The sequence below is a fragment of the Muscardinus avellanarius genome (assembly GCF_963383645.1).
Source record: "Muscardinus avellanarius genome assembly, chromosome: 18".
Taxonomy (NCBI): domain Eukaryota; kingdom Metazoa; phylum Chordata; class Mammalia; order Rodentia; family Gliridae; genus Muscardinus; species Muscardinus avellanarius.
This window is the reverse complement of record NC_137804.1, coordinates 186,969-212,387: the sequence shown is the minus strand read 5'-3', so window position 1 is coordinate 212,387 and position 25,419 is coordinate 186,969. Positions and strand designations below refer to the sequence as shown.

The window sequence follows — 25,419 nt, the reverse complement described above, 5'->3', positions numbered from 1 at the left end:
TCAGGCGTTTGCTAGGGACGGGCTTCGGGCAGTCGGCCGGTTCTTGGTGACGGTGAGGTGAACACCAAGCCCTGTGCTCTTCGTCATCCAGCAGGCGAGCCTGGCATTCCTGCTTCACGGGTGCACGCGCGCAGGCGTGGGCTCCTTTTACCCAGCATAGCCAGAGGCGGGCAGCATCCATCCATTCACGTCCTGTACTGCACAAAAAACAAAGCCCTGATAGGTGACTCCAAATTTGAGTCCTGGACAAATTTACAGGTTGTGCTTCCTAATGCGATGCAATCAGATGCTTACAGATTCAGTGTCCCCAAAATGTACAATTTGAACCTAAGCACGAGGAAGCCCCAACCAAACTCAGAATGAGGTGCATCCAATTTATTTTATTTTATTTTATTTTTTTGCGGGTCTGGGGATGAAACCCAGGGGCATTCTACCTCCAGACTACACACCCAGCTCTATTTTTTTATTGTTGGTTTTGAAACAGGGTCTCACTGAGTTGCAGAGGGCCTCACTAAGTAGCTGAGGCTGTCCGCGAACCACGATCCTCCTGTCTCAGCCTCCCGAAGGCTGGGATGATAAGCGTGCGCCACCACTCCCGGCGCATCCAACTCTTAAAAAGATGTTGAGGATGGAAAAGACAGAGAAGGGCTGGCAACTGTCCTAGATTAAAATAGAATAAAAAGACTTGACAAGGAAATGCAGTTTGTGATCCTGGATTATATCCGGGACCAGGAAAAAGAATAGCTATATTTGATGGCATTTGAATATGGATTATGCATTAAATGATAGGATGGCATCAATATTTAAAGTTCCTGATTTAGGTGACGCTACTGCAGTTATGTTAGCGTCTTTGTTCTTAGGAAATGCACACCAAGGTTTTTAGGGACAAGAGACACCATATCTATAACTTACTCTCAAATGGCTCAGAAAAGAATTATAAACCGGGCGTGGTGGCGCACGCTTGTCATCACAGCATTCGGGAGGCTGAGACTGGAGGATCGCGGTTCGCGGACAGCCTCAGCTACTTAGTGAGGCCCTTTACAACTCACTGAGACCCTATTTCAAAATAAAGAATGAAAAATGGGGCTGGGGGTGTAGGTCATAGGAGAATGCCCCTGGGCCCATCCCCAGTACCGCAAAAAAAAAAAAAAAGAAAGAAAAGAAAAGTAAAGAAAAGTATAAGATATGCCCACGGGGCCTGTGGAAGGTTCTGGAAGCTGCCTCCTGGGTCTCTTGACTGCAGTGAAGTCCCGTAGCCCGTCGACGTCGCTTGCTTTCCCTCCAGGATTTTCGTTTTGCCCACAGACTTTCCAGCCCTGTGGTGATCTCACTTACACTAATAAGTCGGGCTATTTTTAGGCAGCCGGATGCTGACGGCCTCCCCAGCGCCCTGGCTTTGCTTCTTGGCCCAGCTCCGCGGGGTTGGTGGCTTGAGGTCTGGAGGCTTCCGGCCTCCTCTTCGGCTGGGCCCCGCTCTGTGCTCCTGTCTCTCTCCACCGAGGCAGGGTGGGCTGTGCACCTCCCCACCAGCCCTGCTCGCCTTCCCAGGACTGACCCCTCCTCCCCTGCATACTTTAGGGGTGCCTGATTTCCCTCAAAATTAGAAACGGCCTGGGCGAGGTGGTGCATCCCTGTAACCCAAGTTCTTGGGAGGCTGAGACAGGAGGATCGCAATGCAAGGCCAGCCTCAACAATTTCTTAGCAATTGTGCAAGACCCTGTTTCTTTTTCTTTTCTTTCTTCCTTTTTTTTTTTTTTTTTTTTTTTGTGGTACTGGAGGTGGAACCCAGGAGCCTTTGACCTTCAGGCTATACCCTCAGACCTATTTTGTTTTTATTTTTGTTTTTATTTTATATAGTGCTGGGGATGGAACTCAGGGGTCTCTACCTCCGGGCTACACTCCCAGGCCTATTTTATATTTTATTTGGAAACAGGGTCTCACTAAGTAGCTGAGGCTGGCTGTGAACCTGCGGTCCTCCTGTCTCAGCCTCCCAAGTGCTGGGATTACAGATGTGCGCCACTCCACCTGGTTGAGACCCTGTTTCAAAATAAAAAACAAAGTAGGGCTGTGGATGTGGATAGGAGGTAGTTCGCCCTTGGGGTCAATCCCTAGTACCCTATGTAGGCTCAGAGAGACGAGATGCCCAAAGCCAGCCAGCAGGTGACTAGGATGCGGACGTTCTCGCTCCGGAGCCAGGCTTTCTGCCCCTTACTTGCATCCCCTGGGAGCCAGCTGCTCTCTGGGCCTGGTGGGCATAAGCCCCTAAGTAGCTGCAGGGCTCCCCCAGAAGCAGGTGCCTCGCATTTGCTGGGGCCTCTGGTTTCCAGCTGCTCTTGTGTCCATGCATGATAAGGCCAGTCTTCTAACCCCTCCCGTCTCATCTCTCCTTGGCGAAGAGGAGCTGAGAGAAGCATCAGGGGTGCGGGAGGAAGCCCAGTGCCGAAGGGGACAATACACGGCAGGCTAGGGAGATGGGCTGGGCCTCTCACGGTGATGGGCAGAATGCCCCCGCCTGTGATGCGGGGTCCTCACCCAGGTCCGCGCCTCCTTGGGGGCCCGCGATCAAAGCTACCAGGGCTTCTGACACAGAGCCAGCTCGGCATGGTGGTGCACGCTTGTAACCCCAGCCTTTGGGAGGCTGAAACAGGAGGATCGTTGTTCATGGCCAGCCTTAGCTACTTGGTGAGGCCCTTTGCAACTTAGTGAGACCCTGTTCAAAGTAAAAAAATAAAAAAATAGGGCTGGGAGTGTAGCCTGGAGGTAGAATGCCCTGGGTTCTATCCCCATTGCCCCTCCCCCCAAAATAACAAGATACAGAGCTGCCTTCTTCCCTGTGTCTTCTGGGCATGTCCCCAGGTCCGTTGAGACCTGGCCTGCCTCAGTTTCAGTAGTAAGGTCACCTAAAGCCCGGTTTTCCAGCTATGGGGACTCAAGTCTACAGCTACGTCTCCTAGGCGCCTGGCATCCATCCGACCGCAGAACACGTTTGGACTCTTCCTCCAAACATTTCCTTTGGATAGGGCACAGGGGATGTTCTTCGCAGTGAAGGCTGAGAGCTGCAGGCCTACTTTACAGATAAAAAATGTTTAATGGAGCCTGGCGTGGTGGTGCATGCCTATAATCCCAGTATTTGGGAGGCTGAGGCAAGAGGATCACGGGTTCAAGGACAGCCTCAGCAAGTAGTGAGACTCTCATCAACCTGCAAGACCCTGTTTAAAAATAAAAATAAAAATAGGGCTGGGGGTGTAGCTTGGAGGTAGGGTGCCCCTGGGTTCAATCCCTAGGACCAAAAGAAGGGAGGAAGGGAGGAAGGAAGGAAGGAAGGAAGGAAGGAAGGAAGGAAGAAAAAACAAAAGAAAGAAAGAAAGGAGGGAGGGAGGGAAGGAAGGAAGGAATGTTTAACAGAAGAAGCAACACTCAACCACAACTTGAGACTGAGGAAGGCCTGGTTTGGTACATTTGAGGCAATTCCAACCACACTCCTCTCCCTCCGGTTGTGGAATTTATTAGTGTGACTGATTCCACCAACCATGGAGAAATCGCTGGTGGAGGGGATGCTGGGAAGTCCTGGAGATGGCCTGATTTATGAACTTCAGGAGCCTTTCCTGGGAAGGAGCAATGGGTAGAATGCACCCAAATAATGTTGTTATAAGTCATTTGATCATTCTTGTCGAGGACGTCAGCCACTGATTGCCGGTACCACAGCCCATCTGGAACTCACCTGGCTGCTGGGAGGAGTCTGTAGTGTTGGCATTGGGGAGTGAAGTGTCTGCGGGAGGGGGTGGGGAGCCAGAGGCAGTACAGACCATCAGGGGCAAGCTCTATCCCCAGGCCTGTTTTGTTCTTATTTTGAAACAGGGTCTTACTAGATTGATGAAAGTCTCACTATTTGCTGAGGCTGTCTTCGAACCTGCAAGCCTCCTGCCTCAGCCTCCCAAGTACTAGGATTACAGGCATGCACGGCCATATCTGGCTCTATTTTATTTTTTATTTCAAAACAAGGTCTTACTAAATTGCAGAGGGTCTTGCTAAATTTTTGAGGCTGGCTGCGAACCTGTGATCCTCCTGTTTCAGTCTCCCAAGCTGGGATCATGACCACCACGCCTGGCTCAGAAGTTCCTCTTTAAGCTTTCAGAACAGTTGCCCTGCATCTGGACTTTCCTTCCAAAGAACCGGTGCTGTGTTGTGTAGATAGAGCTGGCTGAGGCTGAAAGCATGTGTCGGTCCTTTGATAGAGCGGGAGAAGACAGTGGGCACTCAAGAAAGTCCTTGGTAGCTGAGGATGGCTAAGGGAAAGGTCAAGCCTTTGTCCCTGAGATACCAGCTAGAATTCAGCTGGCCTGACTTGTTGATGCTAATGGTTTAGGTCATTCTTCCCAGACAGGATGCCCCACCCGCCACACCCTTAAGAGTGTCTGTAGATTTGTGGCCTATGTTTTGGGGTGTGTGAGTGTGTGTGTCACTGGAGATTGGACCCAAGAGCATTCTACCTCCAAACTGTACCCCCAGCCTTATTTTTAATTTTTTATCTATTTGTTTGTTTGTTTATTTATTTATTTATTTATTTATTTTGTGGTACTGGGGGTATGGAACCCAGGCACATTCTACCTTCTAACTATACCCCCAGCCCTACTTTATATTCTTTTTTTTTTTTTTCTAATTTTTTCTTCTTTTTTTTTTTTTTTTGCGGGTCTAGGGATGGAACCCAGGGGCATTCGATCTCCAAGCAACACCCCCTGCCCTATTTTTTATTCTTTATTTTGAAACTGGGTCTCACTGAGTTGCAGAGGGCCTCACTAAGTAGCTCAGGCTGTCCGTGAACTGCGATCCTCTGGTCTCAGCCTCCCGAATGCTGGGATTACAAGCGTGTACCACCACACCCGGCTTTTATTCTTTATTTTGAAACAGGGTCTCACTGAGTTGCAAAGGCCCTCACTAAGTAGCTGAGGCTGGCCACGAAACGCACTCCTCCTGTCTCAGCCTCCCAAATGCTGGAATTACAAGCCTGCGCCACCAAGCCCAGCTTCTATTTCTTTTTTTTAATTTTTGAAACAGGGTCTCCCTAGGTTGATGAGAGCCCCGCTAAGTTGCCAAGACTAGCTTTGAACCTGCGATCCTCCTGTCTCAGCCTCCCAAGTACTGGGATGACAGGCATGGGCCACCACGCCTGGCTTGTGGCGGCTTCTGCGTGGCTTTTGTTCCTGCTGATTACATAAGTGAAATATAATCAAGGTGGCTTGGGACAAAATAAAGAAGTCATTCTGTCCTATATTCCTGGTGTGTGTGTGTGTGTGTGTGTGTGTGTGTGTGTGTGTGTGTGTGTGTGATGTATAGCCCACATATTTTTATATATGAATATATACATATATATTCCACATTTTTTAATGCGAAAATCTCTCTTGTGTTAACGTGCATAAGAATGAGCGTCTCTGAGAAAGTTCCGCCAAACCGACAGGCTGTCAGAGTACTCAGGGCGGCTTAAAGCACAAGTTGTATTTTCTCTTTTCTATTTTCATCTATTCTCAGCATTTCTCCTTTTAAGTTCTGTGCTTCCTGGGTACTTTTTGACTGCATAAGAACTAAAGGAAAGTAGCATGTAAAATTAGAAGAAGAAATCTGAATTAAAATTTGTTTCCAGCTGGGCATGATGGTACACGCCTGGAATCCCAGTACTTGGGAGGCTGAGATAGGAGGATCTCAGGTTAGCCTCAGCTACTTAGTGAGGCCCTCTGCAACTTAGTGAGACCCTGTTTCAAATATAAAGAATAGCCGGGCGTGGTGGCGCACACTTGTAATCCCCGCGCTTGGGAGGCTGAGACAGGAGGATCACATAGTTTTGAAGCCAGCCTCAACTACTTAGTGAGGCTCTCAGCAACTTAGTGAGACCTCATTTCCAAATAAAGCATAAAATATGTTTGGGAGGATAGCCCAGAGGTAGAAAAGCCCCTGGGTTCTACTCCTAGTACCAAAAATAAAAAATAAAAATAAAGAATAAAAAAATATAGGGCCTCTGAATGGAGGTAGAAAGCCCCTGGCTTCAATCCCAATATCACACACACTGAAAGAGCCCCCTGAAGCCAGGCGTGATCCCACACGCCTGCAATCCCAGCATTTGGGAGGCAGAGACCGGAGGATCGCGGTTCACGAACAACTTCAGCTACTTAGTGAGGCCCTCCGCAACTCAGTGAGACCTTGTTTCAAAAAGTAAAAAAAAAAAAAAAAAAAAAAAAAAAAAAAAAAGACTAAAAATAGGGCTGGAGGTGTAGCTCAGAGGTACAATGCCCCTGGGTTCCATATCCAGTTTCACAAAAATAAAAATAAGTAAGTAAGTAAGTAAATAAATAAAGAGCCCCCTGTGAGGTGAGCTGTGGACACTGGTGATGAGGTGTGTGTAGAGTCATCAGTTGTGAGTGACATCCCCGTGGGGTAGGGGATGGGGAGTTTGGGGAGACCTATGGGGAGGGGAGGGGGTATATGGCATCTCTTTGCTTTCAACTTTGCTGCAAACTTAAAACTTTTCTAAAAACTAGTTTATGAGGGTGTATTCATTTCGGGTCACCCCCCCCCCGTGCCATTTTGGCATGGGGCTGTATTTCTATTTTCTGTATTTCTATCTCTCTAATAAACTTTAAATCTTAAAAACAATAGTTTATGAGGAGGTAGAATATCCCTGGATTTAATTCACAGTGAGAGAGAGAGAAAGAGAGAGGGAGAGAGAGAGAGAGAGAGGGAAAACAACTTCACCAACAAAAGAATATTAACTAACAATTTAAAAACATGTATTACACGCTGGGCGTGGTGGAGCACGCTTGTAATCCCAGTACTTGGGAGACTGAGACAAGCAGATCACAGGTTCGCGGCCAGCCTCGGCAATTTAGTGAGGCTCTTAACAACTTAGTGAGACCCTGTTTCAAAACAAAAAAATAAAATAGGGCTGAGGGTGTAGCTTGGAAGTACAATCCCCCTGGGTTCAATCCCCAGTACCACAAAAAATAAATAAACAAAATAAATACATGTATGGCTCAGTCATACCCAGGATGTAATCACAGTTTTTCCTTTTTTTTTTTTTTTTTGGTGGTACTGGGGTTCCTGGAAGCCCTTCTACCTCGGGGCTACACTCCCAGACCTATTTTTACATTTTTTTATTTGGAAACAGGGTCTCCTAAGCCAGCGCGCGCAGCTGGCTTCGAACCTGCGCGATCCTCCTGTCTCTGCCTCCCAAGCGCGGGGATGACAAGTGTGCGCCACCACGCCTGGCATATTTTTCCTTTTGTATAGTCATCCTGGCAGTCATGTCACTATTGGCCTTGAGGCTGAGGGAGGGGACCTGTTCCTTCCCTATCACCTGCGACATTTTAGCGTTTGACAGCTTTGCCTAATCACGGACGTAAATAAGGCAGAGAGGAACCCTGCGAGGCGGCGGCCCTGGGTCCTTCTCTCAGAGACCTCAGAAGGTGGCTTCACCTGGTGCTTTTGAAGTACAAAGATGTAGCACTTCCTGCTGCAGGATTCTGCCAAGCCCTGGGCCCATGGGGTGAACAAGAAACAGACCTTGTGATCCCCATTCAGGGTACAGCTGGTAACCACAGGGCTGGGTTTGAGGGGAGTGTGTGGGGGGGGTGTTTGTGTGTGTCCCCTAGTGGAATGAACCCAGGGACATCTACCTCTGAGCTACACGCCCAGCCCTATTTGTGTGTGTGTGTAGTGCTGGAGATTGAAACCAGGGGGCATTCTACCTCCATTCTACCTGCAAGCTACACTCCTAGCCTCATTTTTTTTTTTTTTTTGGTGGTACTGGGGGTGGAACCCAGGGGCTTTTCTACCTCCGGGCTATACTCCCAGACCTATTTTATATTTTACTTGGAAACAGGGTCTCACTAAGTTGCTGAGAGCCTCACTAAGTAGCTGAGGCTGGCTTCGAACCTGCGCGATCCTCCTGTCTCAGCCTCCCAAGCGCAGGGATTACAAGCGTGCGCCACCACGCCCGGCTTAGCCTGATATTTTATTCTTTATCTTGAAACAGGGTCTCACTAAGTAGCCGAGGCTGGCTGCAAACCATGATCTTCCTGCCTCAGCCTTCCAAATACTGGGATTACAAGCGTGCACCACCATGCCCGGCTTCTTTTTAATTTGGAAACATTATCTTACAAAGATGCTGAAGGGGTCACTAAGTTTCTGAGGCTGGGCCTTGAACCTGTGATCCTCCTGTCTCAACCGCCCAAGTACTAGGATTACAGACCCGCACCACCATGCCTGATTTCAGAATGGACGCTTTTTTTGTTTTAACCTTGCATTACCAGGCTGGAAAAGTTCCACCCAGTCTGAGAAAGCTGACTGATTTCTTTTCCACAGAGAAGCCATGTGGAGACCCGCCTTCATTCCCTCACACCGTCCTGCAGGGCCGCACCGGCTTGGAGATGGGGGACGAATTGCTGTACGTGTGCGCCCCAGGGCCGGGGGCCGGCCATCGGGACACCGCCTTCACCCTGCTGTGTAACAGCTGCGGGGAGTGGTATGGCCTGGTGCAGGCCTGCGGGAAAGGTAAGCAGGGCCAGGCCCCTCCACGGCCCTTCTCCACCAAGGTGCCTTTCATAGGCTTCCAGACCATTCAGAGTTCTCAGTATGGCAACATCTCTGCCTGGGAGGCCCCGCAGCATTTCAGGGTAGTGTATCAGCCCTCTCTTCATCTCTAAGGATAAACTGACTGTGAGTTCACTTTCTTATGTCCCTGAAAAACCAGTCAAGGTAGTACTGTGTTAATCAGCTTTTCATCGCTGTGACTAAATACCTGATGTACACAACTTAGAGGAAGAAATGTTTAGTGGGGCTTAGGTTTCAGAGGTTCCGTCCAGGGTGGGCTGGCTCCATTGCTCTGGACCTGAGGCGAGGTAGAATATCATGGCAGAAGGCCGTGGTGGAGGAGAGATGCTCCGCTCATGGCAGCCAAGGAAAGAGGGGGGGAGAGGGAGGAAGGGGCCGAAGAGTAGATAAAGCCTGCTCCTCCAAGTAGGCTTCACCTCCCAGTAGCCCATTCAGCCATCAGTGGACTGAGGATGTAAAAAGCCTTCCCATTCCAGTCCCCTCACAAAAGCCCCACCCCTGAACACATGAGACTTTGGGGGACATTCCAGATTCAAACCATAACTGGCATCCCAAGTAACACCACTTTTGACAAAAGTGACCCTCGAGGAGTAAAGTGCACTGGGAGGAGTGGAATTAATACACAAAAGAAGCTCACTGCTGGACCTCCCTGGTGCACAATTCTTGTGTCTGGGCATGAGCCTCGTGGGGACCCCAAGAGCTACACGGTGGATCGCTGTAGGAGATATCAGCCAGGCGTGGTGGTGCATGCCTGCAATCCTAGTTCTTGGGAGCCTGAGATAGGAGGATCATAGGTTTGAGGGAAGCTTTAGCATCTACCTGAGACCCTCAGCAACTTAGCTAGATCTGTTTCAAAACAAAAAAAATTAAGAGAGCTGGAAGTATAACTCAGAGGCAGAGTGCTCCTGGGTTTGATATCTAGTACCAAAACAAACAAACAAACAACTTCATGTAAAATGTCTCTCTTTTGCCCATTTTTTCTAATTGATCTGAATTTATTTTCTATCTACAATAGAAGGTTTTTATATAAAATGTTCATAACTAATGTGCTACAACTATTTCTTCCCACCCAGCACTTATTCCTCCTTATTCTTGGAGTCTCTTTTTTAAGTGCTTTTAGTGGTGCACGACAGCCTCACATCATAATTGGAGTATCTTTTAGTGATAGTTCTTGTTGTTATTATTATTTATTCCACTTTATCCCTGTTGTTCTTTAGTGGCTGGTTTAGTTGGATTGTTTTGTTTTTGTACTGGTGGTTGGACCTAGGGGCGATTTAGCTCTGAACTATTCCCTCAGCCACTTATTTTTTATTTTTGAAATAAGGCTTCACTAAGTTGAGAGCCTCCTGTCTCAGCCTCCTGAGTCCTGAGATTGCAGGCATGCGTCACCACACCCACATCTGTCTGAAGACTTTTAAACTCTATGTATTACAACTGAGCGTTACAATTTTTTCTAGTCGTCGATAAAATACTTTAGTAAAATGCACTAAAAATGAAGCACCATAAAAACAAAAATCAATTCCAAATATAAACACAATTTAAAAACAAAGTAAATGGACATAAAATTCTCCTTGTCAGCTTTGTTACAAAAATCTCCTAGGCACAATAGTAGTGTATCTACTTGCCTTCTCCCCCACCCCTAGTGGGGAAGGAACCCAGCTGCATTCTACCTCCAAGCTACACCCCCAGACCTATTTCTTATTCTTTATTTTGAAACCGGGTCTCACTGAGTAGCTGAGGGCCTCACTAAGTAGCTGAGGCTGTCCGCGAACCTCGATCCTCCTGCCTCAGCCTCCCGAGTGCTGGGATTACAGCGTGCGCCACCACGCCTGGCCTCTACTTGCCTTCTTGCATACTGGTAACAGAGAGTCACGGGCTGGGGCAGGTCGTGAGCCATCCTCCAGCACCGGGCCCACCCGGGGTCCTCCATGGAGGCTTCCAGGTCACACCAGCCCAGGAGCCACACCCGGCAGCCACGTGGTTGCGGACTGGTCCCAGCGGAGTGAGAACTAAATGGAGGTCTGTGCGCTCTAACGGGTGTTTATTTTCTCACTGTGGTGCAGAGTTCTTAGCACTTTTAGCTGCTGGGCAGGAATTCTGGCTTCTCCACTTGGCTGGCTGCACAGCCCAGCCCAGCGCTCATTACCCTGGAGATGGAACACTTGAAGTATCTGCGTCATTATAAGAGGTCTCTATGTGAGTGCTATAGGAGTGTCTTCACCAAGTATTTTACAAATTTATTTTTTTCAGTGAGCATCAATTTATTTATATTTTATTTATTTATTTATTTATATATTTTTGTTTAGGGAACTGCTTGAATTTGAAGAAGCTACGTGTGGTAGCACACACTTGGAATCCCAGAACTTGGGAGGCTAAGACAGGAGAATCGCAGGTTCGAGGCCAGCTTTAGCAACTTAGACTTTCTTTCTTTCTTTCTTCCTTTCTTTCTTTCTTTCTTTCTCTCTTTCTTTCTTTGCGGTACTAGGGATTGAACCCAAGGCATTCTACCTCCGAGCTATACCTCTAGCCCTATTTTTTTATTCTTTATTTTGAAACAGGGACTCACTAAACTGCAGAAAGCCTAAGTAGCTGAGCCTGGCCTTGAACCGGCGATCCTCCTGTCTCAGCCTCCCCAGTACTGGGATTACAAGCGTGCGCCACCATGCCTGGCTTCCCTTTTATTTTTTATTTTCAGACAGAGTCTGGCTAAGTTGGCCAGACTGGCCTCAAAATTGTGATCGCCCTACCTCAGCCTTTGGAGTACCTTGAGATTAGAGATGGGGCGACCACGCCGGGATATTTGCTTTACCTTTTCTTAGTACCTGACTGGAGGATATGTCTTGTTTCCATTGCTGAACCAGACAAGGGAGGGGAAAAAGAAAGGCTGTATGTTTGTAATGGCCTTGGAGGTGGTGGTGCTGGTGATATTGTATTTTATTTATTTATTATCCATTTATTTATCTATTTATTTACTTTTGGTGGTACTGGGGTTCCTGAAAACCCTTCTATCTCAGGGCTACACCCCCAGACCTATTTTATACTTTATATATATATATATATATATATATATATATATATATATTTTTTTTTTTTTTTTTTTTTTTTTTGGTGGTACTGGGGTTCCTGGAAGCCCTTCTACCTCCGGGCTACACTCCCAGACCCATTCTTACATTTTTTCTATTTGGAAACAGGGTCTCCTAAGCCAGCGCACGTGGCTGGCTTCGAACCTGCGCGATCCTCCTGTCTCCGCCTCCCAAGTACTGGGATTGCAGACGTGTGCCGCCTTCCTGGCTTACTTTTGTTGATTTATTTTTAAGAGACTTGAGCTTCTTTGAATGATGATGGAAAGAAGTGGAAGAGGAGGGGAGACTGAACAATTTTCCTGCCCTTCCTGAACCCTAACCTGCTCTTAGGAGAAAACCAGTATTGTTGACACATAGAGTTACTCTGCGGGGTTCCTATACCTTTAACCATTAATCTTATTTGGTGAAGGTGTGTGTGTGTGTGAGAGACAAGAGACTGAACCCAGGGGCATTTTACCTCCTCTGAGCTACACTCTCAACCCTTTTTTTTTTTTTTTTTAAATTCCAAAACAAGGTCTCACTAGGGTACCAAAGTCTCCCTAAATTGCTGAGGCTAGTCTCAAACCCACGATCCTCCCATCTCAGCCTCCCAAGTACTGGGATTACAGGTGTGCACCACTGCACCTTGCATGAGGACTTATTTTGCCTGCCATTTTCTCCCCTCTTGGTATTTCTCTGGCTTCTAGAATCCTGGTCTGGTCGGGCCATTTAGTCTTCCATCCTCCCATCCATAGCCACACTTCTTCTCGGTTTCCACGCCCAGCTTGGCAGCAGGAAATGCCTGGCATACTTCTCGATGTATTCAGTATCTAGCTAAAATCGCCGAGGGCTGCCCTCATTACAGAAAAGCCCTGGTACTTTGTGCCGTAAGTTTATAGAACGCAGACTTTCATGCTAGATCCGGTTTCCTTCTAATCCAGTGGCACATCCCATGTCCCTCCTCAAACCTGTGTTTTCTCCTTGGCCACTAGGACCCTAAGAACCGGCTCTGTCCCTGGCCACACGACCTAAGGCGCCTTCCTGGTTCCCCAGGTCTGCTCGCCCTGCTTCCAGGCCTCACCCACCGCCCCTCGCTCTCTCCTCTCTGCAGTACCGGGGGCTGTGTCCTCCACCCTGGCCCCGGGTGAGGCCAGGTATCCTGTCTTTGTGGTTGGAGTGGGAGCGAACAGGGCTGGCCAGGCGAGTAGAAGACAGCCAGCCGGGCTGGGACGGAGCGCGGTGGTAGAGTGCTTCCCTAGCTGGTGTGAGCCGTGGGCAAAAGAAGAGGAAGGAGGAGGAAGAGGAGGAGACCTCTAACCTTGTGTGGGAAATGTGGACCGACCGTAGAAACAAATTCAGCGGGGGCTCAGCAAGACAAACTTACTTTTTGCAAAAGTGTGTGCCACCCACAAAAGTCCGCTAGAGCCGGGCGTGCTGATGCACTCTTGGAATCCCAGCACTTGAGAGGCTGAGACCAGAGGATCGCAGGTTCGCGGCCAGCCTCAGCAACTTAGTAAGACTCTCCGCAACTTAGTGAGATCCTGTTTCAAAATAAAGAATAAAAAAATAGGGCTTGGGGTGTAGCTCGGAGGTAGAATGCCCCGGGGTCCTACCCCCAGTACCACAAAAAAATGAAAAGTATAGATAAATAAATAAATAAATGGGCTAGGATGTTGTTCAGTAATAGAGTACCCCCAGATTCAATTCCAATAATGATAATAGTAAAAGTAATAATAATAATAATACAAGAAGTAGGGCTAGTAATAATAATAATAATAATAATAATAATAATAATAAACAAGAAGTAGGGCTGGTAATAGTAATAGTAATAATAATAATAATAATAATAATAAACAAGAAGTAGGGCTGGTGATGTAGCTCAGAGGTAGAATGCCCCTGGATTCTATCCACAGAATAATAATAATAAATAGCATTACATGTAATCCCAGTACTAGGAGACTAAACAGGAGGGTTACTGGTTTGTGGGCCAGCCTCAGCAATTAGTGAGATCCTGCTTCAAAATAAAATAAAATAAAATGGGGCTGGGGCTGTAGCTGAGCGGTAGAATGCCCTCAACTTCAAGTACCAACAAGTGCTGGTTCCATGTTGCGGGAGCAAGAGCTTCTCTCCTGGGAACTGTTCTTAATGTTGTTGTTGTCTTCAAACCTTTGCTTAAAGTTCCATTTTATACGCTAACCTATATCCTCTAAGGCATAAAATGATCTGAGCTATCACAAGTGTACACACCCACAAAATCACCTCCACAACCAAGGCACAGGGCATTTGCACCATCCCCAGCCTCCGGTGTCCTCCTTCCCTCCCTCCCTTCCTTCTTTTTCTCTTCCTTCTCCTCCTCCTCCTCCTCCTTTTCTTTCTTTCTTTCTTTCTTTCTTCCTTTCTTCTTCCTTTCTTTCTTTTTTGGTACTGAAGGTTAAACCCAGGGGAATTCTACCTTGAAGCTACACTACCAGCTTGGTTTTATTTCTTTTATTTTATTTCTTTTATTATTATTATTATTATTATTATTATTATTATTATTATTATTATTTTTGGTGGTACTGGGGATAGAACCCAGGGGCCTTCTACCTCCGGGCTACACTCCCAGACCTATTTTATATTTTATTTGGAAACAGGGTCTCTTAAGCCAGCTAAGGCTGGCTTCGAACCTGCGCGATCCTCCCGTCTCAGCCTCCCAAGCGCGGGGATTACAAGCGTGCGCCACCACGCCCGGCTATTTCTTTTATTTCAAAACAGGGTCTCAGTAAGTTACGGAGGGCTCACTCCGTAGCTGAGGTTGGCCGCGATCCTGCGATCCTCCTATCTCAGCCTCCCGAGTCCTGGGATTCCACACATAGTGGGGTTTAAACTTGACAGGTCTCATGCCAGTGTCATGGGCGTGCTTCCTCTGGGGACCTCAAAACTCCCAGGACAGCAAGGCTTGGAGCCGCTCGCTTTCAAGCGAGGTGTCCTCTCAGTGAGTTCCTCCGCCCTCTCGTTTCTTTTCTTTTCTTTTTATTTACTTTTTTCTTTTTTTGGTGCTAGGAATTAAACCCATGGGCATTCTACCTCTGAGCTACACCCTCATCCCTTCTTTAATATTTTATTTTATTTTATAACAGGGTCCTGCTAGCCTGCTGAAAGTCAGGCTAAGTAGCTGAGGCTGGCCTTGAACCTGCGCTCCTCCTGTCTCAGCCTCCCAGGTACTAGAGGCCTGCTCCTCCATTCTGAAAGTCTTCCTTTATTTTCTTAAATTAACCTTAGTTTCTATTTTGCTCCTTCTTTTGGAACTTCATTTTCTTCATAGAACCAAACATGAGCCTAAACCTGAATTTAGAATTTCCTTGTCAATATTACCATATTTGTTCAGAGCTTCATTGAACCACTGGTTATTTCTGGCATGTCTGGTTGTCTTTTTTAAAATTACTATTTTTAAAAGCCGGCTAGCCAAAACCAGAGGAAAAAAGAAGGTATGTGTGGGCTTCCCGAAACGCAACAACAGAGAAGAGATGGCCAGCCGGGCGTGGTGGTGCACGCTTGTAACCCCGGCGCTTGGGAGGCCGAGACAGGAGGACTGGGTTTGCGGCCAGCCTCAGCTACTTAGTGGAGGCCCTTGATAACTCAGTGAGACCCTGTTTCTAAATAAACACTAAAAAGTAGGGCTGAGGGTGTATATGGAAGGTCGAATGTCCCTGGGTTCCATCCCCAGTACCAGAAAAATAAATAAATAAAAATAAAAAAAATAAATAAAATTACTATTTTTAAAAGCCAGGTAGCCACAAACAGGGGGAAAAAAAGAAGATATATATGGGCTTCCCGAAATGCAACAGCAGAGAAAAGATGGCAAGAGGAAGCAGTAGGGGGACCCCCGGGTTCCGAACTCTGGCTTAACCCCCGATCCTGCCGCACGCCAGTAAGAACTGCAGACAGAGAGCAAAACGGGGCCTGTGAGAAGTGGAAGGCAGGTGAGAAAGTAGGTCAGAGGACACAAAATGGCAGACATCTAGGCTGATGGGTCTAGAGATTTTAATTTGCTTCTTGGTTTGTTTTGAGACAGAGGCACACACTATGTTGACCAGGCTGGCCTCAAACTCCTGGCTCCTGGGCCCTTCCTGCCTCAGCCTCCCTGGTAGCAGGGGCACACCGCCCTGCACCCAAGGCTACAGATTCTGTCCTGGTAACTCGAAGTAATATGATTATATCCTATATTCACGCAAAGTAAATAAATTGTAGCTGCTCTCGCTGCAAAACAACAGAAAAATGGGTAACTATGTAAGGGGTTGAAAATGTTAATTTGCTTTACCAAGTAAACTTTTGACTATCTCTATGTATATCATGTTGTATGCTTTACATATACACAGAAAAATTTACTTTTATTTTTTTGGTACCGGGAATGCAACTCAGGAGCATTCTACCTCTGAGCTATGCCCCCAGCACTATTTTTTATTCCTAGTTTTGAAACAGGGTCTCATTCAGTTGTAGAGGCCTCACTAAGTAGCTGAGGCTGGCTTAGAACCTGTGTGATCCTCCTGTCTCAGCCTCCCAAGTACTGGGGTTATAAGCGTGCGCCACCATGCATGGTTTCAATTTTTTAATTTTTTATTTTGAAACAAGGTCTCACTGAGTTGCAGAGGGCCTCGATATTTTTTTATTTTGAAACAGGGCCTCACTAAGTTGCTGAGGCTGGCCACGAACTGCGATCTTCCTGTCTCAGCATCCTAAGTACTGGGATTACAAACATCTGCCATTATGCTCGGCTAAAACTTACTTTAAGAAAAAAAATTTGGGAGCTGGGCGTGGTGGCGCGCACTTGTAATCCCAGCATTTGGGAGGCTGAGACAAGAGGATCGTGGTTCGCAGACAGCCTCAGCTACTTAGTGAAGCCCTTTGCAACTGAAAGAGACCCTGTTTCACTTTTTTTTTTTTTTTTTTTTTTTTTGGTGGTACTGGGGTTCCTGGAAGCCCTTCTACCACTGGGCTACACTCCCAGACCTATTTTATAATTTGGAAACAGGGTCTCTTAAGCCAGAGAGGCTGTCTTCGAACCAGCGCAATCCTACTGTCTCCGCCTCCCAAGCGCAAGGATTACAAGCGTGCGCCACCACACCCAGCTGAGACCCTGTTTTAAAATAAAGAATAAAACATAGGGCTGGGGGTGTAGCTCAGAGATAGAATACTCCTGGATTCCAGCCTCAGTATTGCAAAAAAAAAAAAAAAAAAAAAGGTATTTGGGGTAGTGGCCCATGCCTTTGATCCCAGTACTTGTCATGCCAAGACAAGAGGATCGCAGGTTCAAGAACAGCCTCAGCAACTTAGTGAGGCTCTCAGCAACCTAGCCAGACCCTGTTTCAAACAAAAGATAAAAAGGGTTGTGGGTATAGTTTGGAGGTAGAACATCCCTGGGTTCAATCTCCAGTATCACAAAATAAATAGATTTTTTTAAAAAGTTAAAAACAAAACCAGGTGTAGTGGCTCACGCTTATGAGCCCAGCATTCGGGAGGCTGAGGCAGAAGGATCGTGGTTCGAAGTCAGCCTCAGCTACTTAGTGAGGTCCTTTGCAACTCTGTGAGACCCTGTTTCAAAATAAAGAATAAAAAGCCGGGCGTGGTGGCACTTGCTTGTAATCCCAGTACTTGGGAGGCTGAGACAGGAGGATCACACAGGTTCAAAACTAGCCTCAGCAACTTAGTGAGACCCTGTTTCCAAATAAAATATAAAATAGGTCTGAGAGTGTAGCCCAGAGGTAGAAAGCCTCTGGGTTCCATCCCCAGTACCACAAAACAAACAAACAAACAAACAAACAAACAAACAAATAATTAAATAAATAATAGGGCTGGGGAGTGTCGCTCAGAGGCAGAATATCTCTGGGTTCCATCCCCGGTATCACAAAAAGAAAAGAACAGAAACAGGATCTCACTAAGTTGCTGAGGGCCTTGTTAAGTTGACAAGAGTCCTGCAAAATTTGCTGAGGCTGAGTCGCATGTGGTGGTGCACACTTGTGATAGCTGCACTTGGGAGGCTGAGACAGGAGGATCGCGCAGGTTCGAAGCCAGCCTCAGCTACTTAGTGAGGCTCTCAGCAACTTAGTGAGACCCTGTTTCCAAATAAAATATAAAATAGGCCTGGGAGTATAGCCTGGAGGTAGAAAAGCCCCTGGGATCTGCCAGCAGTACCACAAAATAATAATAATAATAATAATAATAATAATAATAATATTTTAATAATAATAATTATTTATTATTATTATTATTATATAGATGAAAGCTGGGTGTGGTGGCGCACGCTTGTAATCCTTGGTTCAAGGACAGCCTCAGCTACTTAGGCCCTCTGCAACTTAGTGAGACCCTGCTTCAAAATAAAGAATAAAAAATAGGGCTGGGGTGTAGCTCGGAGGTCGAATGCCCCTGGGTTCCATCCCCAGTACTGCAAAAAAAAAAAAAAAAAAAAAAAAAAAAGCTGAGGCTGTACTTCTGTGATTTTCCTGTCTCAGCCTCCCAAGTTCTGGGTTTACAGACATGCACCGCCGCCATGCCTGGCTCAAAGCACAACGTTGATGTGTTGCATTTGCCCCTCAAAGACATTGTTCTTTTCTCTCCTGCCACTGGACTTGCTGAGAAGAAACCCAAGCAAAGCCGGTTCCGTTCCCATATTCCTCTGCGAATGGCCTTTGCTGCCTGGGTATCGGTTGAATGATTTCTCGAAACCTGGTATTCAGTGGCCAAATTCTGCACCAGTTTTTCTTGGAACACGGTGCATGCTTGTGATTGTTTATTTAAGTTGCTATTTAAGGGTAACATAAACAGGGACTGTTTCAAAACATCAACGGATACAGATCCAATCGTAAAATTGTCACCCAGGTTAAAACGCAGAACGTGACCAGCGATCCAAGGACATTCCCCCCAGCACGATGCCTCCTGGAGAATAACCACTTTCCACACTTTTTTTTTTTGGTGGTCCTGGGGTTCCTGGAAACCCTTCTACACTCCCAGACCTATTTTATATTTTTATTTGGAAACAGGGTCTCTTAAGGCAGTGAGGCTGGCTTCGAACCTGCACGATCCTCCTGTCTCCGCCTCCCAAGCGCGGGGATTACAAGTGTGCGCCACCACGCCCGGCTCCACACTTCTAAAACTATAAATTATATTCTCTGCTTGAACTTCAAGCGGAAGCCTACAGTGCACACTCGCACACGGCTTCTTTTGCCCAATATTGTGTCTGTGAGGCGTATCCATGTTCCACAAAGCAGTAATCATTCTTTTTCTTTGCTATGACATATTTCATTCTTCTCTTGGTAGCCTTCTCTGGTTGTTGTTCAGTGTAGGGGATTGAGCTCCAGTGGTACTCTGTCTACCCTTGAGCTCATCCCCAGCCCTTTTAATTTTTTATTTTGAGAAAGTATCTCAGCTAGACATGGTGGCGCACGCTTGTAATCCCAGCATTCGGGAGGCTGAGACAGGAGGATCGCGGTTCGCAGACAGCCTCAGCTACTTAGTGAGGCCCTTTGCAACTCAGTGAGACCCTGTTTCAAAATAAAAAATAAAAATAGGGCTGGGGGTGAAGCTCTAAGGTAGAATGCCCCTGGGTTCCATTGCCAGTACTACAAAAAAATTTTTTTTAAAGAAAAAAAGGATCTCACTAAGCTACCCAGGCTGGCCTCAAACTTGCTAGCCTCCTGCTTTAGCCTCCCTAGTAGCTAGGATCATAGGCGTATGCTGCAGCACCTGGCAGTGACCCTCTTCATGGATTCAGGTTTGGGGTTATCACGAGAATATTCTTGTACAATCTTTTATTGCTCATGTACGTGCATGCCTCTAGAATTGTGTTTACACACTTAGGTGCTACATTGCTGGATTATAGGGTATGTTTATGCTCGATTTCATAGATAATACACAACCAGTTTTCAAGATGGTTGTACAAATACACTTCCACCAGCAATGCACAGAGTTCCAGGAGCCTTACATCTCCAACGATTGGTCTTACAAACTTTTTTCTTAGGTTTATACTTAGGCACTGGATTATTTTATACTATTATAAATGGCATCCATTGAATTTTTGGGTTTTTTTTTTGCTTATTGCTAGTAATAGACATAGAATTGATATAGAATTGACATAGAATTGATGTGGTTTTTGTTTGTTTGTTTAGTTGGTACTAGGGATTGAACCCAGGGGTATTCTACTTTCGATCTATATTCTTAGCCCTTTTCATTTTTCTTTACTTTTGAAATAGGGTCTTACTACAACGATGAGAGTCTCTCTAAGTTGCTGAGGCTCAAACCAAAAACCTTCTATCACAGTTTCCCAAGTACTGGGATTATAAACATGTGCCACCACATCTGACTTAATTGATGTTTTAGATTTAACATAGACCCCCATGTCCTTGATAAACTCCCATATTAATTGCAATGGGTTTTTATTTTTCATTTTCTGCAGTGCTGGGGATTGAACCCAGGGGCATTCTACCTCCAAGCTACACCCACAGCCCTATTTTTATTTTTGTTTTGAAACAGGGTCTCACTAGGTTGGTGAGAGTCTCACTACTCGCTGAGGCTGTCCTCAAACCTGCGATCCGCTGCTCTCACAATACTGGGATTACAGGTGCACGCCACCACACCCAGCTTAATTGCGGTGGCTTACAGGCAGACCCCTGGGGTTGTCTGTGACTCACAGTCGCATCCCCGTGAGCGATGTCAGTATTACTCTCTTCCGTCCACGTGCTTCTCGTTGGCTGGTGTTCCGCGCTGACTGTGTGTCTTGGGGCGTCATGAGCTCTTTCCCTCTCTCTTTCCAGAGGATGCTGAGGCACATATCGACTATGAAGATAATTTCCCCGATGACCGATCTGTGTCATTCAAAGAACTCACAGAAGATTCCCGGACAGAGGCAGAAGATGAGGGAGAAACCGCCAAGGATGAACCAAAGCAAGACCGTCCACTCTCCCCTTCCACGGGGAGAGCCCACACGGCCCAGGACGAGGGCTTTGTGCCAACCACAGGCCCGCAGGGCACGGGACACAGCATCCCCACAGCCGTGCCAGGATCCCGAATCCCACAGAAGCACTCCTTCTGGCTTCCTGCGGAGACTTTCCACAAACCCGACTTGGAGAAAGAGACAGACGATGATACCAAAAAGCGGTTTCCTGCTGGGGACAACCACAGCGGGGCCAAATGGGTCCCCAAGGAACCAGAAGCCAGGGGGACGTACGGCAGCACCGACAGTCCCCCGGAGCCGTTTGTGGACAGGAACGACAGCCGGGCGGGGGACCCCGTGGTGAGCAGCAGCGACGACTCCTGGTTAGACGGGTACCCTGTGACCGACGGGGCCTGGAGGAAGGTGGAGGCGGACGAGGGGGATGAGGACAAGGGGGACGGGTCAGTAGGGCTGGATGAAAGTGTCCCGGTGACCCCTGAGCAGCCCATCTTCATGGAGGCTCAGAGGCCCAGGAGTACCCCCACCACGCCCAGTGAGGACACAGCCCGGACGTCAGGTCTCCCATCCCAAGCGCTAGACATGAAGACTTTGGCTTTCAGACCCATGAATGTGTCTGAGCCCGACGGTCCTCGCTATGAGGCTGGCGACTTGACCGAGTCCCTGTCAACCGTGCCTTGGAGATTTGCCACCGAGAAGTCCCCTGCGGCCACCCGGCCCGACCAAGTCATCCGCACCACCCTGGAAACTGTACCAACGACCGCTGTCCAGCAGATGCCAAACCATCCCCCCTCAACCAGCATGGCGGCCACCCGGCTTCCAAAGGAAACCAGCACTCCCGGGGGCCAGGAGAGCTTCCCGTACCTGCTGTCTGAGGACTTCTTGGGACAAGAGGGCCCCGGGCCAGGTGTGGGCGAGGAGCAGCTGCTCCCAACCTCAGAGTCCTGTCCGGGGGGTGAGTGTCCCAACCTCGGCAAAGGCCCTGTGATCGCCACCGTTGTCACGGTCTTGTGTCTGCTGCTGCTCCTGGCCAGCGTGGGGGCCGTGTGGGGGTACCGCAGGTGCCAGCACAAGAGCTCCGTGTACAAGCTGAACGTTGGCCAGCGGCAGGCGCGGCACTACCACCAGCACATCGAGATGGAGAAGGTCTAGCCCCCGTCGGAAGGGCGCCACCCAGAGGAAATTAACAGTGACACGTCACAGAGAAACACCGATCATTCACAGACGCGTAGGTGCAACAGGACTTGTCTTTGTCCCCTCAGGTCTTTGGTCCGTAGGCTGAGAAGTATCTCAGGCAGGGCAGGATCGGATCCTATGTCGACGGCTCCTCACCCACCTGCCCTGAAATCGCACTAACTACACTAATCCCAGGCCTGTGACCCCAATTCCAACACGAGGTCAAACATCCTCTTGCAAGCTGGGCATGGTGGTACACGCCTGTAATCTCAGTACTTGGGAGGCTGAGATAGGAGGATCTTGGGTTCGAGGACAACCTCAGCAAGTAGTGAGATTTTCATCAACCCAGTGAGACCCTGTTCCAAAAAAGAAATAAAATCAGAAGCTGGGTATGGTGGCACATGCTTATAATCCTAATACTTGGGAGGCTGAGACAGGAGGATCACAGGTTTGCAGGTTTGTGGCCAGCCTTGGCTACTTAGTGAGCCTCTCTCTGTAATTTAGTGAGACCCTGTTTCAAAATAAGGAATAAAAAATAGGTCTGGGGGTGTTGATTGGAGGTAGAATGTCCCTGGGTTCAATCTCCAGTACCATGAAAGAAAGAAAGAAAGGAAAGAAAGAAAGAAAGAAGGGAGGGAGGGAAGGAAGGAAGGAAAGAAAGAAAGAAGTAGAGATATATAGTTTGAAGGTAGAATGCCTCTGGGTTCAATCCCCAGTACCACACACACACAGAAAGAAAATGTCTTTCTTCATCAAACCGTTGTCTTCCTTTTTTTATTTAGAAAGAAAATCACTGACTCCATATTAAAAATAAGCACTAGACCAAGAATTTGAAGCCAGTGTCACTTAAGACACAGATGTCCGAGGGCCAAGAGTGGGCCGGGAACAGTAATGGGGTGTTTCCTCTTAACGTTGTAATGTGGCTGGGGGCAAATGAGCCGAGAACCAGGACGCGGGCCAGAAAGTTCCAGGTTGCACGCACGGAGAGAGTTGAAGGCTGACGTTTTGCTGCGGGGCGGGGTGAGGCGTGAAGAGCCAGGCGTCCGCCTCCGTCCACTCATTTTGGGGCGGCGGCCCCTGGTTTTCTAAAGACAAGGCGAGCTTTGTACCAGTAAGGACTCTTCCTTCCAGGTGTCCTTGACCGGTCTGTGCCCAGGAACATCTTGGAATTTTTTGCCAGGACTCACACAACTCCATCCTTAGTTTCTTCTCTCAGGAATAACCATTTTTCTGGACCCCAGGTCCAGAAAATTAAGAGACAAATGATTTGCAGGAGGCCAGAGGCCAGGATATGCCCGATGAGAACTTCCTTGAGGGAGAAGAAGAGGAATTCAAGAGGGAGATGGAGTTATCTGTGCTGACCTGTCCCACACTTACGGGAGCGCCCATCTGGCTACTGAGGGGCCCACTTCATAGCTCCTAGAACATCTTGGGGAGGGTTAGAGGTGCTACTGCGGATTGAACTGAGGGGTGTCCTACCTCTCAGCCATACCCCCAGCCCTATTTTACTTTATACTTCGAAACAGGGTCTCCCTAAGTTGTTAAGGGCCTCGCGAAGTTGCTGGCTGCCAACCTGTGATCCTCCTGTCTCAGCCTACCGAGTGCTGGAATTATAGCTGTGAGCCACAGCGATCGGCTCTAATCTTACGGCGCCTCAGCAAGCATTGATTAGGACGGCGCTTCTCAGAGGCTGGTCCGCAGACCCGAAGCACCAGCGTTTCTTGGAAAGCGGTTGGGGATGCCAGTCCTCTGGCCCCATCCCCGGATTCAGGAAACAGAAACCCTGAGGAGCTGGGCCTAGCTCTCTGAGGTTCAGGAGTCACGGGTGACTCTGGTCTGCGTGCACGTTTAAGACCCATGGATTTATTTCATAAAATGTGAACTTTGTCAGGGCGTGGTGGCACGCCACGTGGTGGCTGAGACAGAAGGATCACAGGTTTGAGAACAGCCTTAGCAACTTAGTGAGACCCTGTTTCAAATTTTTAAAAAATAAAAATAAAAAGGGCTAGGGATGTAGCTCAGAGATATAATGCCCCTGGGTTTGATCCCCAGTACTAAAAATAAATAACTGTGAGCCTGAAGGTCAGTGAAGTCCAGAGGGACAGGAGATGAACACCCATGGTCCCTCTTGCACTGAAGCCAGGCACCGCCATTTGCACGGGAAGCAGTGTTTCAAGCTGCCAGAATGCCACCTGCTGCCGGGTATGGTGGCACACACTTGTAACCCCAGTATTTGGGAGGCCAAGACAAGAGGGTCGTGGGTTCAAAGCCAGCCTCAGCAATTTAGCTAGACTCTCGGCAATTTAGCAAGACTCTGTTTCCAAATAAAAAATAAAATAGGGCAGGGGGTGTAGCTTGGAGGTAGAGAACCCCTGGCTTTAATCCCCAGCACCCAAAAAAAGTTTTTAAAAGCTATCTCAGCCAGGCGTGGTGGCGCACGCTTGAAATCCCCGCGCTTGGGAGGCTGAGACAGGAGGATCATACAGGTTTGAAGCCAGCCTCCACTGGCTTTAGAGACCCTGTTTCCAAATAAAAAATATAAAATAGGTCTGGGAGTGTAGCCCGGAGGTAGAAGGCCCCTGGGTTCCATCCCCAGTACCACAAAAAAAAAAAAAAAAAAAAAAAAAAAAAAAGCCATCTCCACCAGTCTCTGCATGCTGGACAAAAACTAAAGGCATCATATTTCTCTAAAATTAATCACCAGCTTGGAAATAGTTTTCAATGGCAAAAAGTGACAAAGGTGATGCATCCCTTTTGAAAAGCCATGGGAGTCTACTTTTGTGTGGCAGGAGGGAGATCCTAACTTTTCTTTTGAGCAATCGAAAAACCAGTGGTGGGATTTCCTCTAAGGGGGAAAAATCGCAGAACCTGTTCTCCACTCTGCCACCTCTTTTTAGCACAAGCTTTGCAGAATTAACAGGCCACGTAGCTACAAGACAGCACAGCACAATCGAAGATCCTAACCCTCATACCTGGGTGAAATGAAGGCCTTAGTTACCAACTGGAAAACCTATGCGTCCGCTGAATCTAGAACCAGAGGCGTGAAACGCTTGGGCACGCTGCCAAAGCAGAACACGGCGTAAAACCCTGAGGCTGTACGTATGTTTAGAGTCTGATTCTACGGCAAGATAACACTTCCATTTTTAACTCTATAAAATAACCCCCGTCTCAGTCCTTGGACCGTCTTAGTAACTACTGTTATGTAATAACCCAGAATCTCACCTTTACGGCCACACCCAAGTAGGTATCATTAATACGAATGTATTCATAAATTTATCACATGTTATTAATACATCTAAGTGTGTTACTGTGTCGACATGGACTGGGAAGCACATGCAATGTATCGATACTTAAGTTTTTACTGATTTGATGTCACTGAAATTAATTTTATAGGAGCTAAAATGCCTATCAGAAAACACTGGCAAATTCAATGTGTGTCCTATGTATGATGTGAGGCTGGCAAATGGTTGGGAAGAGCGGGGGGTCATTAACATAGAGCTTCCGATATATTTAAAATAAATAATTATTTCCCCAAACTGCTGCTGAGTGTATTTTATTTCTAGGTTACTGTTACCATTTCTAGGTTACTGTTATCATTTCTAGGTTACTGTTGTTTGTTTGTTTTTTGCAGTACTGCTCCAGGAGCACAGATATCCC

General features: G+C 47.5%; 1 protein-coding gene across 1 annotated transcript in view; it reads left to right on the top strand.

The window, feature by feature from the left end:
* The window catches only part of SUSD5 (sushi domain containing 5), a gene marked incomplete at both ends in the record, with an annotated part of 37,032 nt that extends 15,294 nt beyond the window's left edge, over window positions 1-21,738 (top strand). The window contains 2 exons of the mRNA XM_080715162.1: window positions 8,353-8,541; window positions 20,450-21,738. Of these exons, the coding sequence (XP_080571288.1) occupies window positions 8,353-8,541; window positions 20,450-21,738 (1,478 nt within the window). The remainder of the gene's footprint in view (window positions 1-8,352; window positions 8,542-20,449) is intronic.
* Between the last annotated feature and the right edge of the window lie 3,681 nt (window positions 21,739-25,419).